This window comes from Chelmon rostratus, chromosome 19 (genome assembly GCF_017976325.1).
Source record: "Chelmon rostratus isolate fCheRos1 chromosome 19, fCheRos1.pri, whole genome shotgun sequence".
In the NCBI taxonomy this organism is placed as follows: Eukaryota; Metazoa; Chordata; class Actinopteri; order Chaetodontiformes; family Chaetodontidae; genus Chelmon; species Chelmon rostratus.
Window position 1 is genome coordinate 19,934,618 of NC_055676.1, and position 22,660 is coordinate 19,957,277.

General features: G+C 42.3%; 2 protein-coding genes across 3 annotated transcripts in view; one reads left to right on the forward strand and one right to left on the reverse strand.

Moving 5' to 3' along the window:
- Window positions 1-12,166, forward strand: part of clip1b (CAP-GLY domain containing linker protein 1b) — a 33,877-nt gene extending 21,711 nt beyond the window's left edge. For both annotated transcript variants that reach the window (XM_041960445.1, XM_041960446.1), the window contains 7 exons: window positions 3,907-3,952; window positions 4,148-4,191; window positions 7,199-7,304; window positions 7,379-7,544; window positions 7,644-7,696; window positions 7,792-7,904; window positions 8,668-12,166. In XM_041960445.1, the coding sequence (XP_041816379.1) occupies window positions 3,907-3,952; window positions 4,148-4,191; window positions 7,199-7,304; window positions 7,379-7,544; window positions 7,644-7,696; window positions 7,792-7,904; window positions 8,668-8,902 (763 nt within the window). In that variant the 3' untranslated portion in view covers window positions 8,903-12,166. The remainder of the gene's footprint in view (window positions 1-3,906; window positions 3,953-4,147; window positions 4,192-7,198; window positions 7,305-7,378; window positions 7,545-7,643; window positions 7,697-7,791; window positions 7,905-8,667) is intronic.
- A 1,201-nt stretch (window positions 12,167-13,367) lies between these two features.
- Window positions 13,368-21,732, reverse strand: bcl7a (BAF chromatin remodeling complex subunit BCL7A). Its single transcript, XM_041960122.1, has 6 exons — window positions 21,553-21,732; window positions 19,288-19,369; window positions 19,102-19,198; window positions 18,318-18,467; window positions 17,114-17,217; window positions 13,368-15,815 (listed from the first exon to the last, which is right to left on the reverse strand). The coding sequence occupies exons 1-6, from the start codon at window positions 21,642-21,644 to the stop codon at window positions 15,741-15,743; spliced, it is 600 nt and encodes a 199-aa protein (XP_041816056.1). The 5' UTR covers window positions 21,645-21,732; the 3' UTR covers window positions 13,368-15,740.
- Window positions 21,733-22,660: the final 928 nt, after the last annotated feature.

The window sequence follows — 22,660 nt, forward strand, 5'->3', positions numbered from 1 at the left end:
CTGAAAATGTTTGTTCACAATGTTGTAAATCCTTTTGCTGAACATTTTCAAATGCACGTTGCAGTTTTTAGACTTCCGGATGTACGGTTTCTTCTCTTCAGGCAGCCTCTGGTTTCCATGAACTGAAATCAAGCAGCTTGGGTTGTTTCACCCATCACAGTGAACATCTAGTCTGTCAAAGTCGCATTATCGTTGTGTGGTAACCAGTGTTGGGCTATCAGACAACTTTAGAGTTACCTGGAGTCAGATTAATGGGACCACATAGATACCAAACTGACATTAATCATCCATCAAACTCCCAGTAAGACAGCAAACAAGCAGACCCCCCCCAACGCTTCACTGGCATTTGATAACTGTAATATAAATACTTTGATCCAGGAGCGTTTGCACCGTAATATGTTTTAAAATACTGAGCATGAAACAAAAACTGCAAAGAAAGTTAGAAAGGAGGTCATGACGCACGGGATTAATAAACTGGTGATCCGATGTCTCCCACATAAACAAAGATAATGAGCCATAATTGACCCCTCCAATGTGCGTCCACGTGTGTGTGGTTATTGCGCATTAGGTGATTTAATGAAGGTAAACACATGTGTGACGACACAGCGCTCGGACGCTGCTCTGCTCAAATCAGAAGCTGCAGATTTATCAATGTACAGAATGTGCCCTGCTGCCTTCATATGGCTGCAGGGGTTTAAAGAACTGAAGGAGGAGATTTTCACACAGTATAAAACCAGCTGTGGACAACAGCAACTGAATGATCACTCCTATTCTTTTAGACACAATGCAGACTTAATGCAGATTTACTGGTGTCCTGATTTAACAACATTAAATATTATGTTTGATGCTGATTTAAATGCATCTTCATCCAAGTGTTCAGTTTGTTCTTGTAGATAAAATCACCAAAGAGGCACTAGATTGACGTTGTTGTTTCTGAGTGGTTTATTCTCAGCACCAAGTCCAAGTCAGAGTCATCGTTAACCAGAACATCAGCAACTCGCTGTGCGCTGCCTCCACCTGTGCGCCGTGCACTCTGCACCGGGCAAAGCAGACGTCATAGTCTTGCGTTGGTCATTGTGCCGCCATGAAAATCTGTCCCTTAGTGGTGAAAAATGTGTGAAAATGCATTCAGACCATTTTGGTGCAAAATGGTTTGCTGTGATGCAAAGCTGTAAATGGAAAATGAAATCATCTAAAAACACTGCCATGGTCGTCTTTTTACATGCTTTACTGATGCTTCTTACGATTACATGATCCCCTTTGCTGCTGTAACACTGCAAAAAAAGGATTATCTTATCTTAAGACCTCTGTGGATGGATAAGAGTGAACGTGATGAAGCAAGATTTATTTCCGACTACTTTCGTGGCTTTCATGGTGTTGGCATAAAAAGGTCTATTTATAGACTGTGCGTGCGTGCGTGAAGCTGTCTTGTGCCTCTCTGTGTTTGCATACAAGTATGTGGTGTGTTTGTACACGTGTGTTTTTGTGTCTTTACGTCATCCTGCCACCCCCCCCCCCCCCCGAGTCATCGGACCCCTGAGCTGTGATGTCACAGCTGCAGATGGATCTGACTGGCTGAATTACAGTCATCAATGTGTAGCTTCCTGAAGGAGGAGCAGCAGATGGAGACAGAAATGTCAACAAATGTCCTCAGTTACATTGAAACAAGAGCAGCGTCATCCTCAGATTTGTCTGCTGTTCTGTGGGGGTTCAAGACTCAGAAGTCTTAGATGGAGGAATCATGTTAAACATATCTCCAGCTTTGTCACATTTCCCTTCCCTCCACCCTCATACTGTCTTGTCCCAGCGTTGTGTTGCTCCATCCTTCTGAGACGCGTCCTTCCTCAGTCTCCTGCTGTTATGTAATCGCTCCGTCTCTCCTCCTATGCCTGCCTGGCTCCAACATGGCCGCTATTCACACTATGACATCAGAGTGTGTGTTTCTGTGTTAAACTGTGTGTGTGTGTGTGTGTGTGTGTGTGTGTGTGTGTGTGTGCGTGTGCGTGTGTGTGTGGAATCAATGTGGCTTTTGTGGCATTTGAGAGAACAGCTGTAAGCACCATAACTCAGATGCGTGTTCTGTTTTTTATCTGGTTTTTGGTGCTGCTGGAGGTTAAATCCTGATTGGTTTGTCTGCTAAAGCCAGCAGTTAATATAATTTTTTTTTACAGAGACAATACACAAAACAAAGGGTGGGAATTGCAGATATACGATACAGGGAGATGTACATGAGGGACGGTGTAAGGAGGAGCTGTGCGTGGTGATAATGGTAGAAGGAGTATACAGACCTATGTAAATATGTATTCATTATTCATTCATTATTCATTCATTCATTCATTCATTCATATACTCCTTTAAGATTTCTTGTGGTTTGATCCATGTGTCTGTAGGTGTAGACGTAGAAGGCAGTTTTTTCAGTTTAATTTGTGTTTGGTGAGACATGGAGCTTTATTACTGCTCCTGCAATAATAAACCCTGTTAAATTTTAGATGATGCACGAAACAATTTCACAAGTAAAATTGGAGAAGCTTCAGCTGCTTCACTCTCACATCTGCAGTTCTGCTTGAATAGAGCGTTTGTCCATGCGAGCCTGTTCCTGTTTACACCCGCATAGAGAATACAAGTGGCAGACATGGAGTAATCCAGTTTGCCACAGCAGTAATGCTTCATTTGCAAAGTCTATGCAATAAACCATGTATTTTATAATGCAGTTTCCCTTTAACGCCTCCCAGTTGTGTTTGAGTGGATGCTATGGAGGCATGGCCAATGTAATTATACAGCAAGCAGTGAAATATTTCACCCAGATGGTGCTCAGACCGGGCTATTAGTCACACGTAGCTTCAGAGTTCTTCCTTTGACACAAATCCTAAGAATGACCCACATGGAGCTAATTTCAATTTCTCCAGCAAATGATTCGCTTCCAGCATCCAAAAATATCCAGATTCATAAATTCCCAGACAACGCTGTCTATGCTACTGCCTCTTCGTCCAAATTTGATTATATGCGCATATTACAGTATCGGTTTTATAACATCCTGGTGGTATTTTTCAGTCGGGGAAGCATGCGTGCTGTCATTACTGTATCATAGCTTTGCAGAGTATAAACCACTGCAGGTTTTGCAGCTGTCAAATCCTTTAAGATGTTTAAAATGGGACGGTGTACAAGTCTACATAAGCAGCAGAAATAGACCAACAGATGGCTTTTGAATGATGAGAATTAGTCTGTAGATTATATCTGTATCAGTGCAGTCATGCACGACATTTACTGTTACTGTTGTGGCCGTAGTCCAAACTGATTTTGCTGGAAAAACTGGACGAATTCTTAAACATTAGACCAGATAACAGCGCTTTGCTTTAAAGATCAAGCAGCAAACAACTGACAGACACAGTTAGAGACCAGCTGGTGAACATAGTGGAGCATTTAGCAGCTAAAGAGCAGTTTTTCCTGTCCAACAATTTAGAAAAACAAGCATATTCAATTTCTAATCGTATAAAGAAGATAAAGGCAGGAAATACAAAATGACTTAAATAGTTAATTGGTTCTCAAAATACCTGCTGGTTGCTTTTCAATCAGCTAATCAATTAATGGACTTATCGTTGCAGCTCAGAGTGAAGCGGTAAAAGGCTTTCTGATGTTTTCACAGAGCAGTGCAGGTTTATCTGACATGCAGCAGCACTTTCCAGCTCATGATCGATGCACCCTGCCACTGACATACTTTACGCACAGTGTGTCTGGATCACACTGCAGTAAATCTAAGCAGGAGAAACTGCATTCAGTTCTGTTGTGGGTGCATGTCAGCGCGTGTTAGTGATGTTTGTGTGCATGTTTAACAGATGTTGCACCGCTTCAGATTTAAGCATACAGCAGTGATGGTGTGTCACCTCCTTTCTTTCTTTCCCCCCTCAGCGAGGAGCTGAAGCTGGCCACCCAGAAGTCTCAGCATCTCGAGGAGGTACCGACCTTTTATTATATAAACGATTCCCTCCATCCTGGTACAGATCAGGGTTTGTTGAGTCAGAAACGCTGATTTGATTAATAGGTTTTGGCGTGGCGAGGATTTACTTCCTGCTGTGACTGAACTCTTAAAGCTCAGACGGCCTCAGCTTCTATTTCAATGCCTCTTTATTTGTGTGTATTTGCCTCTCAGCTCAATGAGGACCGTAACACTCAGCAGCCAGACATGAAGACCAGGTAAGAAAACTAGGAAATGTGTGAAAATATACTGTATTTCAGTCATGTTCTCACTCTTTAATATGCTCTGATCCAGTTTTGCCTTTATGTAATCACAAAAACAAGTGACTTAATGTCACTTTCAGATTTCTATTAAATAGTACGTTTGCAGTTAATTAATTGATAAGAACATATTAAAATGTAGCTGTATGCAGATTTGAGACATTTATTGCGTTTAGTACTTCCTCCAATGAATCATCTGTAACTTGTGTACAACCACTAAGTGTTGTGGAATTTAATCAAGTACATTTACTCAATTACTGTTCTTAAATACAATTTTGACTTACTTGTATTTTACTGATAGTATTTCCATTTTCATGCATTTGTGCAGTGGGAATTTTTCCACTTTTTATTTTATTGCATTTATTGAACAGTATTTTCTTAGTATATATAAAAACATGATATTCATCAATGATGCAAAGCAGTACTACATGAACTGTCTACCCAGTAGAATACAGAGTATCCACAATTGGCTCAACAATAATAACAATAAATGCTCGGCTTGTGTTCTTTTGTGATTAAAATATAAGGATGTAATCTATAATAACATAACAATGTGAAAGGAGCCATTCTGCGTAATGAGAACTTTTACTTTTGGCGTGTTTTACTGATGATACTTTACCTAAGCAACATCTGGTATTTCTACGTTATCGTTGAATATTTCATCACAGTCGGCTAGCTGTCCGTCCTGTGTGTGTACTCAACCCTGGTTCTGTGAATGGGAAGCAAACATAAACACTTCCAGCCAATCAGCAACAGGTGGCGCTCATGCACAGTCCGCGGGGCGATGGGTGGATTGGGAGGGACGGTAAATCTGGCATGCTAACGTGTAATCATATCATGATGAAGGTGAGACGGTAATATCAGCCATCTTTCTGCAGAATGACTCACCCCACCTTTAAATAAATGATCTGAGCACTTTTCACCTCCGTCTGTATCTGAGCAACAACAGAGTTTATTCCGGACACTTTTTCATATCTGACAGGACTGTTAGATGAACACGTTTTAAATGTGGCGAGAGCATCTATTCATTGACTTTGTTTGGTCTTATTTTAAGCCCCTTTCTCAGAACAGAAACCTCGTGTCGAGTCACATGTCTCAGCTCAGCAATCAGAGGATTAAAACATCCCACCGCTGCCTCAGAGCAGCCACTTCAGCAGAGAGTGAATGTTTAATCAAGTGCGGATGATAGACGGCCGAGGCAGGACGACAGTTTGGATCAAAGTCGTGCGTGTGAGCTCAGATTTGAGCAGCAAAGTGAAGGAAAAGGGATGTGAAGAGCAGCTGACAGCTCTGTGCTGTTGGCCTGAGGGAAACAAAGAGGTGATGTTCAATTAGAGCAGAAATAATAGACATAAACATGAGAGAGACAGGAGATGTGATTCAGTGAAACGAGCTGCTTCGCATCCAGTTTCATTTATCAAAGACACAGCTGGGTGTCAGCGGTCTGCACTGAGCCACAGCTAAGATGCTCCTTGGTTTTGAATTTATAGTGAATCCTAAACTTCAGCATCAGTATCAGCATCATTTACATGTTAAGGTTGTTTTTATGCTGGAACCTGAATTTCCAGTGAAGTCAGGTTGATTTCACAAGTGGAGGGGGTGCAGTGAAGTCTAACAAGCTATTTATTTATGTTGATTTATATTAACAGTCCCCTGAGGAGTTTGACCACCACGGAGCCTTGTTTTGATGAGTGGCTGATAAACAGTCAAATCGTTTTGAATCGCAATTTCACACTGTTCCAATGATCGACAGTTGGTGGCGGTATCGCGCAAAGAAACAAAGCACCAGCACAGGCAGTGAAGAAGAAGACTGCAAGCTAGCCAACACGAGGAAGGAAATGCATTAAAGTTGTTCGTTAGACCTCAAAGATGCACACAATGTGTTTTAGTGAGAAGCATCATCTGCAAGAAAACTACAGAGGACCTTTAACCCCGTAAATGATAGAAAGCTGAGACTGAGATAAGGCTGTATTTACACCTCAAACCAAACACCACAAAATTAGATTAGAATAAAACTAAATTATATAAAACATGCAAAGAGATTAAGAAATAAGTGATCATCAAACATCAGTTCTTGTCCTCAGCTGCTGTAGCTTTGATTGATGTTCAAGCATCTTCTTTTCTTCTTCTTCTATTATACATAAAGTAAATGTCAGGAGCTATGGAGGTATGGAGACAGCTCTTTTGCTGTTTACGGCCCTAAACTCTGGAACTCTCTTCCACCACAGTTGCAGACTATCTCTGATCTTAATGCTTTTAAATGTCATCTTAAATCGCACATGTACTGGCCTGGCATTTAATGCTAACTCTGTTTCTGACTGTGTGTTTTTTAAAATTCTTTTTACTTGTTTTAATTTATTTTATTCATTTGTTGTTTTTATTTTTCTTTGTTAAGCGCCTTGTGCTCCTTTTGGATGTTGGAAGGCGCTATAGAAATAAAGTTTGATTGATTGATTGATTGAGGAGCTGTTGTTTTTCAGCCCTTTCTCATCAGTAATTATGAACAGTGTAAACTGCAGGCGTCTTTATAGAATACTGTTTTATACTACTATACTTTTTAATTTTGTCCAGCTGTGAGAAGTTCGTCCATATCTCTTGTACTTTACACAGTGTTAGACACTCAAAAGATATTTTGAGTGTGCTTCATTGCTGTATGTAACTTTTCCAGTGTGAGCAGGCACTTAAAATCTGCATAAAATTAATATGTAACATGGAGCAGGAGCAGTGTTAGGGCAGCCTGAGAGGTGAAACTCAGGGCAACGCTGTGAAAAGTGTCAGGAACAAAACCAGGATTATAGAAGTTCCCCCCAGTGGAACTCATGGAAATGATGCAGGTAAAATACTGATTTCTGTCCAGTTGTTAAATATTTGATTTACTTCTCAGCTCTTTTTAAATGAAGAGAGTTTGGTGCCGTTTGAGAGCATTCGACATATTTCTGCTCTCTAAACGTCCTTTTTTCTACAGAGAGACCATCTCGAATCAGCAAACGGAGGGAGACACAAACTTCCAGAAATCCACTGGAGCCTTAATCTCCGACAAAGACCGGGAACTGGAAACTCTAAGGAACGAGGTACTCACGCAACTTTTATTTCCGTCACTTCTGTCTCGGCGTGAGGGATTTAAAGGTTTTGTCCGTCACTGCAGATTGCGGTGCTTCGAGGAGAAAACGCCGTGGCCAAGACCCTGCAGGCGGCCGTGGAGACATTGGAGCGAGACAAAGCTCAGCTGCAGAGCCGTGTCCACAGTCTGGAGCAAAGGCTCATGGGAACGCAGGTCGCAGGGGGAGAAGACGTCGAAGCTCCACCCTCAGGTGAGGAGATGACGATGACGATGATGATGAGCATGATGAGCATGCACTCTGTTCTGGAGGACTCTTCGTCAACCTGTTCTTTCTGGTTCACCTCTGCAGGCGATGCAGCTCTGGAGCAGCTGAGGGAGGAGAAGGAGTTCGCTGAGGGACAAGTAAGACTGTCAGGACGCCTCCCAAAATACTTTCTGTCAGTCTGCTCCTGCTCAGGGTCCTCAGGTCTCATCTGTGTCCTGATTGTCTCCATCAGATCAACTTCCTGAACAGCGTGATTGTGGACCTGCAGCGGAAGAACGAGGAGCTGAAGGTCAAACTGAAGAAGCTCGCTCTGGCTGAGTTCAACGGCAATGACGGGACTGACGGGTAAGAAACACTTCAAATGATGGAAATATTCAACGATTGCTGCTCTTCTTTGATTTTTGTTTTTGGAAGTGTTTGTAACCACCAGATTGAGTGAAAATGAAACTAGCTTCCCAAAGCAAACACACGTTGCTTAAAGGAACAGTTTGACATTTTGGGAAAAACACTTATTTTATTTGATGCCGACAGTTCGATGAGAAGATTGATACCACTCTCACATCTGTCTGTTTTTATCAGCCAGGAGATGGCTAGCTTAGCTTAGCATAAAGACTGGAAACAGTCAGCCTGCCTCTGTCCAAAGGGGACCAAATCCACCTACCAGCTCCTCTGAAGTTTGTTTCATCTGTACAGAAACAGAGGTGTAAAAATGACACACTGAGTTTTTTGGGGGCTTCATGTTCAGAATAAACATCTGAAAACTTTCGACACACTTTTGTGCAGCTGGATCACTCAGCCCAAAATCCACTGCTTCCTACTGAAGACATAAATCTTTAAAGCATCTTTAAAGATGTGTCCAGTAGACTGTAATATCCTAAAACAGCCACTGTAGTTTTTACCAAACGCTACTCAAACCGGAGGAATTAAAGCAGTCGTTAGGGACTATTTTTAGTGGTACATTAATCCACATTAGCTGCTCTAGTGAGAATTTGTGGCAGCAGGACAGTGAAGATACATTCAGTGTTGGTTTTGGTCTTTTTGTTGGATTTGTTGACAATAAGAGACCAGGCCGACCGTTTAAACGAGCCGCCGCTCTTTTCTCTGTCAGCTTCGTTGAAGGTGTGTCAAAGCAGGAAAAGAAGGCGACGCCACGTCTGTTCTGCGACATCTGCGACTGCTTCGACCTCCACGACACAGAGGACTGTCCCACTCAGGCCCAAAGCCCCGACTCTGTACCTCACACCACGTATCACGGCAACCCGGCCGACGAGAGGCCCTACTGCGACATCTGCGAGGCCTTCGGACACGCCACGGAGTCCTGCAACGATGATCAGACCTTCTAGAGGCTCCAAAAACCCGCATTTAATGTCCTCCCTTTCCTCCGTCCCTTAAACACAACTCACCTTTTACCCTCCCACTACATTTCCCACAATCCAACATGCCTGACTACAGATTTTTCCATATTGTATTTTTATACTGTATTTATGCATATCACTGGTAGCCACCGTCCTGATCTGAATCCTTTCCTCTGAAGATAAACCGTTCTGACGGTAGCGCAGAATGCTCGTCCAAATATGCTGCTTTGGTGCAATATTGATGTTTAGAACAAAAGGATCTTCTGCACTTGTTGCTTTTAACGTGTTGTTTTGCATTTTAAGTTTCTTTCTGAGCATTAGTGATGTTTCACATTGTTTTTGGGGCTTTATTATTATTATTCTTATATAAAAAAATGATGCAACAAAACAAAGCACAGATGGAACTGAAGGGAAGATGAAGCGCCTGTAAGACTCCACGCTCCTGTTCACGTTCCTCAGGCTGCACAGCTACGAACCAATCAGAGAGCGATACTGTCACTCGTTTTTAATGTTGAACAGTAATTTACCAAGTCCTTTTCCCAGCCTGCCACTGTCAGGAAAAACAAGACGTAGAGAAGAAGGCCAGATTAATATTTGAGGAAAGAAGTCAGAATATTTCCAATAATCCAAAAACAGTCTAAAATCCTCAGACCTTCATGATCTGCGACAAAATTCATAAATCACTAACGAAAACATTTACTGTAGAAATCAAAGTAAATATTAGTTAAATACTCATTCGTACCTTCTTTTCCTTGTTTACTATGATGGAGTAGTAAAATCTCGTAATATAACGACTTAAGTTTCAAAATATCACAACTTTATTCTAGAAATACGACTTTATTCTCAAAATATTATGACGTAACTGTTTACACCGTTTTTTTTCTCAAATTTCCGACTTTATTCTTGAAATATTACAACTGTATTATTGTTTAAATGTCATGACTCTCCTTCACTTGTCATTATGACATTTCTCTCATAACATTCTGACTTAATTTCCAAATATTCCACCTTTTTCCTCAAATGTCGCCAGTTTTTTGTGGAAATATTCAGATTTTTTTATTCATCTGATTCATTGTTATGTATTATTTTTCTGTGGCGTTGATGCTTCGTTGTAATCGACCTAAATGTTAACATGTGGTAATTCTTTGTAACATGACTGAAGGTTACTGTCTTTATCCAGAGCTTTCGACTGCTTGTGGCTTTCCTCCTCAGTGGATGGAGTTTATTCCTGAGTTAACTGATTTTACTCCGTCTGCTGATGAAACACATGAAGTTCAGTTTACTTGTTTACTTTTTTTACTGTTATGAACATCATTTTTTTTTTGTCATAGTCTCACTGAAAGGTTTAAACTGAAGAGCTGTTCTGGAGCTTTCATCTCGGTCGCAGCGTCTTCATCAGCACATCGTTTGCCAGCCGTGGTATTTTAAGTTTTGAAGTTTCTTCTTTTCTTTTTCTTTTTCGAGCACTTTAAAAATTTTCCCGTCTTTTGGCTTAAAATTTGAGATTCAAAGTTCATCTACAGTGGAATGACAATGTGGAGACTCGATCAAAAGCTCCAGAACAGCTACTAAATGGACCTTGTGATGAGATGTTTTCAATGAAAAACACTTCTGTGTAATTATTTCTCCATAGATCAGGTTGACGTCCCGACTCGCTGCCGCTGAGTTACTGAGGATTTGTTGTGGTTACTGAAGAAATTGTTGCATTTTGTTATTTATTGTCTGATCGTTAGCTAACCAGTGACGTTCCTACAGGGAAATAAGCTAGCACTGATTAAAGGTGTGTAGTCTGTACTAGGACTGCTGTAGTGTCGGTGGGCTTTTGGATGCCTCTGCCTCGTCTTACAGGAACTAACCCAGATGAAACTGACTTTGTTTGCACTGTCCACTTTACAGATTCAGCAGAAACATAGAGCGCTTTAACGCCCTGATTCGAAACAAACGTGATGATTTCGTCTTAAAAGGTCGGCGCAGATGATTGTGTGTGCTGCACCTTCTCACGCCGCCCTCTCTCAAAGTAAATGTTTGACATTTTGGGAGATTCACCTGTTTGCTTTCTTTCGGAGTGCTAGATGAAACGACCGACACCACTTTCATGTCTGTATGCTAAATACAAAGCTACAGCTGGTTAGCTTAGCTTATCTTAGCACAAAGTCTGTAATTGGGGGAACAGCTAGCTTGTGAATTTTTGATTTTACACTTTGGTTTTTGTTTTAGTTAAACAAACCAAAATACTAATAATTGTTTGATTTAAAGGTGCTGATAGGTGAATTTTCTTACTTCTGAACAGCTGTTTCCCTTCCGTTTCCTGTCTAAGCTAAGCTAACCAGCTGCTTGCCAAGGGAGACTGCTGATTATACATACCAGCCTGTTTGCAGGTCTTGAGAAATCAGTTGTATAGAGCCTTTGTGGCTCTGTAGGGAGCTGCTTTAAATCTAACATATTGCCTCAAGTGACATCACTTGAGGCAATATGCGCCCTTTGAGTCTGAAGGCTACAAGTTTGAAAATGGAATAAATCTGCAGCTGCTCCTCGGCTCTGCTTGACGCTAGCAGCTCAAAGCCACATAGCAAAACATGCCCGAATCGCCAGCCAAACTGTCGGTGGTTGGGTTGCATTGTGGGTAATGTAGGCACCAGGTTTTGACAAGGAAAGGGAATGCGTGGAATAAAAAAGACGATTTTTAACTTTTTTTGTCCAGCGTGACTCTTCGAACAGATGTGAGAGTGGAATCGAGTTTCTCGTCTTCTCAGGAAATGAACGAGTGAATTTCCCAAATGTGGAACCGTTCCTTTAAATTAAGCCTGTAGCGCCACCTGTGTTTGAATTATCTCGTTCTGAAGCACAATTTTGGATCATATTGAATCTTCCAGTGTAACAGTGTATGATAGCACATGATGTGAGTAACCATCGACACTAGTCTTTGTAAATACTAATCAGAGGCCTCCTTCTGGTAAAAGTGTACACAGTGCCATGAACAAAAGAAAGCTTTTATGTGTACTACATTTTATTTTTCTGCCCTGTTGATAAGATTGACATTGTATACGGAGGTTTCCACTCCAGGGGGAAAAGCCCATTTGTATAGACTTTCAAACATTGTGTACTTTATAAGTGATGCATCTAATTATTAGTGTAATGTTTTATATGTAACAGTTTCAGGCACCATCTAGAAATGGTTTGGAAACCGTTTAACAGATGTTGACGTGGTGTAAAATGTCACTGTTTTCTATGTACTGTAGACCCCCGAGCAGTCCAATAGAAATACTAAGAAAGGAAAGCGGGTGTTCATGTTTCGTCGTGTTTATTTCACTCCTCTCAGAGAGCATTGAAAGCCACTTTCTAGCTCACAGCGCAGTGTAGATGGGCTGCTGTGCTGCTCATTATAGTTTCATCCTCAGATCCATTTACTCCTGAGAGGTTCACAAAGAGCCTGCTCCATTTTTCATGAGCTCCTGAGGACTGTTTCAGAAATGAGGATTAAACCAGGTTTACCTCAGTGATTCAGGCTTATTGTTTCAGTCAGACTGAAGCTCCTGTTTGCTGCCGCCCTGCACCACCTACTGAATGTACGTCCAGTAGTTTTAGCTCTGCTTTTGATTTGTTTAAGATTTCAGTGTCCACGCTGTTTGGATCCTGAACAGAAACAGTTTAAATGAAGGCTTTTATGAAGATGAGTTCAGAGTAGAGCAGGCGGCGTCAAACGGGAACGCTTTTTGACTTTGAAGTGGTCAGTTAGAGCTTGTCTAATATCTGGGAGGTTATTCCAGTCTGTGCTGCAGGATGACAAAACGCTGCTCCACCATGTTTTCTTCCAACTCTTTGGAGTTAGTTTTAATTACTGCAGAATAAAAAAAAGATTCATGCTCAAATTTTAAATCCTCAGAATGTGATAAATCCCAAGGTGAACGGCAGATTGACTCACGTTCTCGGTTCATCAGTGAGGAGGAACTTCTGACACTGATTGTTAACCATCTTTTACCAAAGTAGAAGTAGTAATACCACCACGTAGAAATACTCAGTTACAAACAAAGCCCTGCCATTGACATTCACTTAAATATTACAAAAAAGTAAAAAGTCAGATTTTATAAACCAATCGCATGTTTTATTTCTAAAAAAACTCCGCCTGTAAAGTAACCAGTAACTTTGTGTCAGAGATAAAAGTTCGCAACTTCCTCCTGAAACGCAGTGAAGGAGAAAGTAGCGTAAAATTGAAACCCTCACCTAAAAGTACCTCAAAATTGTACAATTAAAGCTCCTTCATGTTATCCTTTAAGTAATCCTGGTTCAGTTATGAAACACTCGACTGGTTATTACACACAAACACTGAGGAAACGCGTTCTGCCAAGAAACAACTCCAAACCACAGGAAGCACTGCAGAGATACAGCTAATAACAGAACAGATAAATCTGACTCGGCTCCTTTCGTCCAAACACTGAACACAAACACCCAAAAAAAGTTTTGTGAATTTTATTAAGAAAACAAAACCATTGGACATGATAAAAACCAAGCACTACTGATGGAATAAATAAGTCAAACCAAACCATAAATCTGTACAAGATCTAAAGTGAAACAAAATGGTCCCAAGAAAAAAAAAACATACAAGATTTTATATCTCACAGCTCTTTTTTTTTTTAAACACACAGTTATGAGCAAACTATAAGCAATCGGCTCAATCAGGTGAAAGCTACAACATAAGTGAGATTTTTTTTAAACTGAGTGTACATAATGCTGTTTATAACTGTTAATGTCAATACAATAGCATTTTAAGTTCCAGCGCTGCTGGACTGGGAATGAGGTATATGCTAATCCATCCTCTAAACTGAGACAATTGTCATGTTTTAGTTTCTTTTCTCTCCATCCATGTGAATGCTGATTCGCTGAAATCGGATCAAGTAATTCTGTGTCAAAGTTTTCTACAGCCCCTCTTCGGTTATGACGTCATGGGTCTGCGAGTCAATCGTTTCCAATCCATGTTCACAAGTAAGCGTTGATTAACCAAAGTAAATCTGACATGTGTGAGGTTGTACATTAGAGGTCACAGGTCTGAATCCGCACTATGAAATTCAAGTAAATTGCACAAATCTGCACAAAGCCGAGATCTCGATGCCACGCGTGTATGGATTCAGCCGGTGGACAGCACCTTGAAGGAGGATTAGAACCAATGTTTGAGCTAAAAGACTGGACCCTTCTGTCTGGAGCTACAGAAACATTTGCAGGTCAAAGGTAAGTAGTGACACGCAGAACGGAGACGAGGAGTGATTAAATACGAGCGGCGATGGCGACCAGACGGGAAAACCAGCCCCTGCACCTGGTCTGGTTCTACTTTAGAGGGAAAGAAGAGACACCTGAAGCAGACGCAGACCAGTGAGCAGAGAGTCTGACTTACGAGGTTTGCAGATGTTAAACTTTCCAGAAGACAAAACTAAAAAGCTTCTGGGTAGTGTTCAAATTCCAGTCTCCAACCGCTTCGAAGGAACAGTTCCACATTATGGGGAAGGAGAGCTGGATGAGAGGATGTGTGTTTGAAGCTACAGCCTTAGCTTAGCTTAGCATAAAGACTGGAAATAGTGGGAAACAGCTAGCCTGGTTCTGCTGGGAGGTAAAAAAACAGCCTCACTAATGAACATTATTTTGCACAGAGACCGAGCGAGCTCAGCTCTCCAGCTCGAGCTCGATGTTTAACATACAGACGTGAGTGGAGTCAGTCCTCCCCTCTGACTCTCTGCAGGACCGTTCCCCAACATGTCGACCTGCTCCTTCAAATAAAAACTGTCGTAGTTGAATATAAATATTGGATAATAGTAATTAGTGATGATTATAAGGCAAAAAAAAACAAAAAAAAACTTGGCACCAAAGTTGTAATTCAAAACCTGCTTGACCTAAAACGTTTTTACTCGTAGCAACTCAAGGCACGCCTTCAGGACCTACGCTAGCTACGCCCGCATCCACTACTTATCCGAGAGTTGATCCTGACCTGTACCGTCGTCATCATCTTCTTCTTCTTCTACGAACCACAAACTAACTTTAAAAACATGTGAATGGAGAACTTTTCATGGATAGAGAAAAAAGACTTCCACTACAGCAGCAAATCTATCTGTGATCGATTGTGACATACCATAACAGTGCATTGACCCTCCTGAGAAAAAAACCCTAAACATTTCCTAAACAAATATAGAACATTAGTCTAACAGGAGGCGAATCGGGAGGATTGAAGTGATGTGGTCTTAGGGTGGAGGTTCCCCCCGAAGCCGCTGATCTGAGACCAGGTTAGCCTCTCGGGTATCCTGAGCTAAACCATTAGCAGTAAAACGTTTTAAAAGGGTCTCAGAGCAGCGTCCGGGATCGACCTCGTCCTAATCTCAGATCCCCAGTGTTAACTCTTTTAGTCACAGATGCAGGTCAGTGTTTGTGGTCTGGCCTGGCGGTGGCTGGGCTCGGCTGACGGCGCCGCCCCCTGGTCACAGAGGGGATCGCAGCCCCGGGTTCAGCGCTTCTCTTGGCATTAGTGAAAAGTGGAGAACTGGAAGGAAGCACGGAGGGGAGCAGTGAACAGAGGTAATATCCATTCTCCCTCGGTGGCAGAGGAGTGTTTGGACAAACTGGAGGGGAAACAGCCGTCAGGAGGGGAGGGGGTGAGGGAGGGAGGGAGGGAGGGAGGGAAGAGAGACGTCCATTCTCCCTTTGGTATCGTTTGGGTGGAGAAGAGGAGGCGGGGTAGTAACAGGAGTGGGAAGAGAGCTGGTGTGTCCATTAGCCCTAAATTATCTAGAGTTAATGGAGGGAGGTGCAGAGGGAGAGGAGGAGGGCGAAGGAGAGAAATGAACGTTTAGCTCTCCTCAAAGTTCTGAGACGAGGACTCCAGTTTGCTCTTCTTGCTGGGCGGGGCCTCCTCCTCTAGGTCCTGCAACAAGAAGAAGAACGATGCTAACTTCATCTGCGAAAACCAGAATAAACGACACACAATCTGAGCCTTGAAGGCAGCAGAACATTTACTGTTCCACCTAGACGAAGCATCAGCTGATCCGAGTTTCTGCAGGTTCAGTCAGACTGAAGACTTTTTAAGATCGTTTTAATCCCACAAACAGCAGAATTTAACAGCTGCTGCAGGCTCACACAGTCTGAGGTGTTTCAGTAGGATTTAAAACCAGCAGGAACAACACGGCAGAGTGATTCAGTCAGTGCTGCCAGCTCTAATGCTATAATCCCTCATGATATCAACCTGGACAGATTAACTGATGAAAGGTGATGAGCTCGTTTAAGTTCATTTAAAGTTTTTGCTAAAATCAACACCTGCTCATAACGAGAAACTCCAGAGAAGACCTGAACCGCTTCCTGCTGTCAGTGTGCAGATGTACAGTCTGACACTAAACGCAGCATCAGTAACGTTACTGCCGCCTGCAGGCCAGAGAAAACATTTATTCAGAGTTTTATTAGGTCAGTGTGAGACTTTTTACACCTTCTGAGGCCTTTTTGTTGGAAATAAACTAAAGACCCTCATGAGTTCGACCTGTGTCTGCAGCCCTGACGCCCCCCTGCTGTACCCCGCTGATACTACCCCCCTGCTGAGGAACGTCTGAGCCGAGGTTCGAAAGTCTGAGAAAATGAACGAATGAGACGAGAAACTCAACACAGACGACGAGGCTTTCAGGGGAACTGAAAGCGATGGATCACAGATCACAGATCAATCATTCGGTTTCTCGTGTTGTTTGTTTTGGATTTTATGGTTCCACTGTGTGATTTTAAAGCTTTTATCAGAACCAAACAAAAACTTTTAATGTCGGTAAACTGTTTGTGGAAGCCGGCTGACAGAAAGATCTGTGTGGTTTCTGTGCAGGCACAAAGTGACACACATGCTCTGCAGGTCCTGTTGGTAGTCAGGGTCCTGCTGTTTCTATGTGACTATAAATATCCTGAGAGCAGCAGACATCATGGCTGCAGCTGGAGGAGCCATGATAACTGTTATAAACTGCACTTTCATTCACTTTCACTCCTGGTTTTTAATGTAACCTGAGAGGAGTTTGTGATGCTCACACACGATCGAACATTTCAGTTTAAGAAATAAACAGCAGCGGCTCCTGACGTTTGACGGACATCTCAGCGAGTGAGAAGTCAAACCTGGACAGGTGACACCAGGAGGATATCATCGGAGAAACTGATCGTTTAATCGTCCTCGAGCAAACCAATGAGTCGAGTTCGTACCTGAGTGGCTTTGCTGTCTGAAGAATCCTTCTCCCCTGAGGAGAGACTGTCTCTCTTGGCACTTTGTGCTCTCTCTGAGGTCTCTGATGACGGGGTGGTCTTACCTGAGGATGGAAACACATCAGCACATCAGAACCAGGTGATGAATTCAGAGGGCTGAGCGCTGCTCAGCTCAGGTGAGGCGTTACGGTTTCTGACACTTTAATGACACCGTGTGGTCGAGTGAAGTAACTGCACGGTAATGTCATGGACTTAAGTCAAACCAACGATAAATAAAAAGGTCAAACCAGGTCTTTCTCTGATGATCAATTCAATTTTAGGTGAAAAAGCCTCAAAATGATCCGTTTCCACCTAACTCATGTGTGAATATTTACAGCTTTATAATCTTATACTGGTATATGTTTGAGAACAGGAACCACACATGGACACTGGAAGGATGCTGAGATCCACCGACTGCCCCTCACACATCTTTGCCTCTGAAACGTGAGCGGACTGAAGGATCTCACTAGATAAAAAGGAAATAAAAAGTTCTAAAAAAAAAAAACAACTATTTTACCAATAAATTAATTCTTAAATCATTTTTCCAGCTTATTGATGTGGTCTTGAATCCAGTTGGCTTTGGGAATATTTTTACCATTAAAATCTGACATTTTATATATCAAACAATCAGACAATAGAATTAGATTTTAGAAGTAGAATTAGATTTTTTTTTTATCACAGCCTGATCTGACATGAGAAGAATCTCCTCTAAAACATTTTCTCTTTCACTTTCCGGACTTACTACCTCAGACTTGTTCAAAGTCCTGGTTAGTGAGACCGCCGTCTGACACTCAGAAACGAGACAAGCTTGTTAAACTGGCATCAGATGAACATAAAGAGGCCTGAGCACGACAGACGGGGGAAGGTGGAGACGCCTGAAAGAAGGTTGTGGGTTGAAGTCTCGAGGGGAGCAGCGTGGCCACAGCTGCGCTGCATCTGTGCCCCTTCATGTGTCTCCAGCATGTGTCCTGAACTATGAGGAAGTAATGATGGTGTTTGTCTCAACGCTACACGACAGAGCGGGAAAACAAAGCCAGGAAGTGGCTCATCCTCCAGCTGACCAGCCGCACCGCGCCGCTGCCGCCTGCGAGGCGTCGGCGAGGAGCGCCCTGGTCACACTGGGCTCGGTGTAACCTTTGTGTGAAGGTGTGCGCGAGCGTCTCACCCCTCTTGCTGTCCGGGCTCTGGTCAGTCTTGGCCTCGCTGCTCTCGCGGTGGGACACGGTGGTGGGCTCTGGGGTGGGGCTGGTGCTACAACTGTTTTCCTGTTTGACTGGGGATGAGTCAGCGATGGAGCTCTGGTTGCTGTTGTCATCTAGCAAAGACAGAGAGTCACTTTATTATGAGATTATCGGACACTGATCTTGTGAGCCTGGCTTCAGGGTGTCGCCGTTCAGAGAAGATGCTGAAAAGCCTTCAGGTGCATCAGCTACAAATTACTCAACACGCAAATGCTTGATGCAAAAACAGGTTTCAGAAAGACAATGTTAACACTTTTACATGCTGCTAACCAGCTTATTTTTACATGAAGAGCTGCATGTTGTAAAGGCTTCAGACAAGGAAGGACGAGGCAGCGTTAAAAAAAGCAACAGATTCAAAAAAATAAAGTTTTTGAAAAGTCTTCAGGAACGTCTGACTGTTTAAACTTTAAAGTCTGGTGATATTCTGTATTTTTTTATGATCAACAAACCCATAAAAAGACCAAAACCAACAACAAACTGTGTGTGTGTCCAAAGCCTGATATATTATTCGTCTGTGTCACAGAGCTAAAAATGAAAGAGTATATTTGTGAGCTGTTCTTTAAGATTACGTCTTTAGTGGGAACCAATGGGTTTTGAGCTGAGAGCCACAGACAGGAAGTCAGACAGCACTGCTCGATGGACTGACACGGTGTTGGTTTTGGACTTTCACTGGACTCGCTGACAGTAAAGAAGACGTCCAGGACCGACCATGCATATCCATCATCCCTGGAGAGGAGCTGTTCTCTGGGGTCGTCAGCTCTGAGCCGTATTTCTCGTCTTTGCCCTTCTTCTTATTCTTGTTCTTCTACAAAGAGAAAAAACGGTCAGCTGCATTCAGAACAAAACGGGTTCGCTGCTGATGACAGTTAATGTCGCAGCTGAGGCCGAACTCACATCATCTGATTTGGGCTCCGTCACTGGGACCCACTTGTAGATGCGAAGGGACGTGTCTCCAACAGTCACCCATTTCTTCTCCCTGTGCAGGAGCCAAAACCAAGTTCACTCAATAAATCTGTTAGAATTACATATATGATTAGCCCAACACGTCTCAGTAAAGACACTGTCACATAATGTGAAGAGCACTAAGAACTACAGTCGTTCCTGAAACAACACATTTAAACACGGTTTAATATTACAAAGAAAACAACATGTGCTCCCGGTGGTTATTATGATGATATGAGTTTAAATGTACTACAAAGATTATTCTCAGAGATGCAACTTATTTTTCTTACTGACTAAATCTCCTGATTTTTTTTTAATTAGTCAATTAACCAGTTAGTCGACAAAATGTCAAACAAAAGTCAGACCGAGCCAATTATTATATCTTAGAGCCTGGAGCCGGAGACTTCCTGCTTAATAAATGTCTTAAATCTGTCTGTGAATGGAAAACACAGAGATTAACGCAGCAGGAAACACATCACGTTATGATAAAAAGACTCTAAAATCCCAAAGATTCTTCACGTCTCCAAACACAGCTCCACCACTGCAGATGAAGCACATTTAAAGACGTCAGAGCATTTATTCTGCTTTCTAACACTTTAGAGAAAATCTTCAGCACATTAGCTGACAATTAAAATATTTTTTATATACAGCCGTGAATCATTTGGTCTATAAAATGTCAGAAAACAGAAGAAAAAGAGCTTTCACATGTTCAAATGTTCAATCAACAGTCACAAACTGTTCAAGCCAAATATTCACTGTGGTGAAGCGACCTGGTAAATTTACACCTTTAAAAAACACTTTAGCGTTTATTAGCAAAACTGTTGCTGAATTAATTGACTGATTGGCTGACGAGTTGTTTCATCAGTGGTGGAGGAAACACAAATAAATGAAAGTAGTAATACTGCGATATGAAACACATTAAAAGCAAAAGTCTTGTGCTGAGCATGTCACTTAAGTCAAAGTACTTAAAGAATCACAGTAAAAGTACTCACAATTCAATAAAATATTTATTTAAATTTAAACTATTTTACACACTGTTGGGTACTTAAAACTTTGTTTCATATGGATTTATTTCAAAATATTTGCATATATTTTGTATGTACAGTCTTAATACTGAAAAGAACCTAATTTGTTAAATAAATGTAGTGGACCACACAATTTGTCTCAAATTAAGTTTAAGTATAAAAATGGGATTACTCAAGTATTTAAGTACATTATTCGAGTAAAAGTACTTATTCTGTCTCTAAGTGACTGTAAAGTAACTTTTTAGCTAGTAGCATTCACAGTTAGCTAAAGTTATCAAACAAATTCTGGTTACAAACGTGTAAAAGTGTCAAAAAAAACATAAACCACACGAAAAAAAAACATTAAATTTACGCCGTGTGGTTGAAGAAGAAAGTCTGACATTCAGTTTGATCATTAGTTTTATGTCTAAAAGCTAAAATAATCTGTTATATTCACGTTTTTGTCAAAAGCACCAACTTCTACTTTGACCTGGGGACGTTTGATTAAACCACCTGATAAAAAACGATCACATCAATTCTGCCGCCGGGCGGGGTCACACGCCGGGATTTAAATAACACAGCATGTTCTCACGCGCTCAGTGTGCGGATTTGAACCGTTAACTGGAGATAAAAATGTATTTTAGAGTTAAACGTCCAGACTGAGTCACTACGTGTTCAGCCATGCACTACTGTAGCCTACTTCCCTCTCCCAACCCCCACCGAGCCTCGTTCTCTATCGGACCTAAAGGGCGACTCAAAGCGCTTAATTTAAAACTCCAGACGGACTAAACTACTCCGACTCGAGAGCGCCGTCGTCAAATTGTTTCCAAGTCCGGAGTTATCGGACGTTTCGGTCCTAAAACCGCCGCCCGAGCTACGAGCTCGGCAGCGGGCAGCAATGGCTTCATGTGACTGCATCGAAATGGCTTCTGGGTTCAACCCTCGCCGTTAAAATCAGCGAGAGGAAAAACACACCGGGTCCGTGTTGCGCGTTCGCTCCGTCGGCCACACGACGGCCGGGCCGCCGCACCGCACTAGTGCGCCCCGGTGCACCTGAGCTGCAAGTACATCTGCCGTGAATCCCGTTCAAAAACCGTCCTTTTCTTTCAATTTCATCCCTCACTCCGGCTCGCTCCTTCCCTCTCCTCCCCCAACAAGCAAGCCTTTCTCGTGTTAGATAACGAAGCCCTCTTTTTCCTCTTCTTCCTCTTACCATTTTCGTACTTTCTCAATCGCGGCCATAACCCTCTTGATGTCATCTTTCGCCCTGCTCCGGGTCTCAGCTCGGACCGACCTGCCCGACATTGCCGCGGTGGGTATAATATTTTTAAAGCTCGCCGGCAGTTCAGACACAATGCAAACAGTAGAGCGCACAGAGGAGCGACTGCGCCTGCGCGGCCTGATGGAGCAGAGAGGAGCCCGGCTGCAGCTGCACCGTGAGGACGGATCCGTCTCCCTGCTGTGCGTGGAGGAGAACAAAGAGGCTGCGAGCAGCACGGCTGTCCTCAGCGCCGGAGGAAGGATTCACAGCCTGTACTCAAGTAAAAGTACCGATACTGCGCTGTAATAATACTCCAGTACGAGTTAAAGTCCTGCGCTGAGAAGTGCAGAAGTCTCACTGTGAACACATGCAGGATGTGTGAGTCCGGCTGGACGTTTCTGACATGCAGCTAAAAACCAACAAACAGAGCTGAACAACAAACAGCTCAACACAAACATTTAAATGTGATGCAGGTGAAAGAATACACGAATAATTAACATAAAATCCAACAACAACATGCGTCAACTGTTCCTGTAAACTAAACAAGAGCAGCGAAAGGCTACAGAGTGCAAAAAGAGCTGGTGAAAGTACTCAGTCATTAATGTAATAGATTACTTTACATGCATGAAGAGAGTGTTTATGTACAGTGTATGAATGCATGCACGTCTATACACAGCATACAGCGTGCTAAGATTTATATGATCAGGAAAATGTACCTAAAGTATCAAAAGTAAAAGTACTCCCCTGTTACTGCATGTAATCTGATTACATACAACATATATGTACCATCATACAGCATGGTGTTAGATTATTGGTTCTCATGCAGTCATGTTTCTCTTGACGTTGTTTTACTCTTTTATGTACTTGTGATTGATCATTATGGGAATAATCTGGTTATCTGCTGCTTGTGTTATTGATCAGCTCATTCTTTGATGGCTGACAAATCAACTAATTGATTAAATGACTGTCTCACGCTGTCCGTTGGGATTAAGACTTTTGGGATCTGAAACAATTAGTCTGTCTCGCGCCAACATGACCGAAGTGCTGCAGCTGTGCACAA

Excerpts from the sequence above, each read along its gene's own strand:
- bcl7a (XM_041960122.1), bottom strand. The coding sequence starts at position 21,644 with ATGTCGGGCAGGTCGGTCCGAGCTGAGACCCGGAGCAGGGCGAAAGAT. Across the intron at positions 19,370-21,552 it reads ATTGAGAAAGTACGAAAATG|GGAGAAGAAATGGGTGACTG; the intron begins GTAAGAGGAAGA and ends GCTCCTGCACAG. Across the intron at positions 17,218-18,317 it reads GAGCCCGGACAGCAAGAGGG|GTAAGACCACCCCGTCATCA; the intron begins GTGAGACGCTCG and ends TTCCATCCTCAG.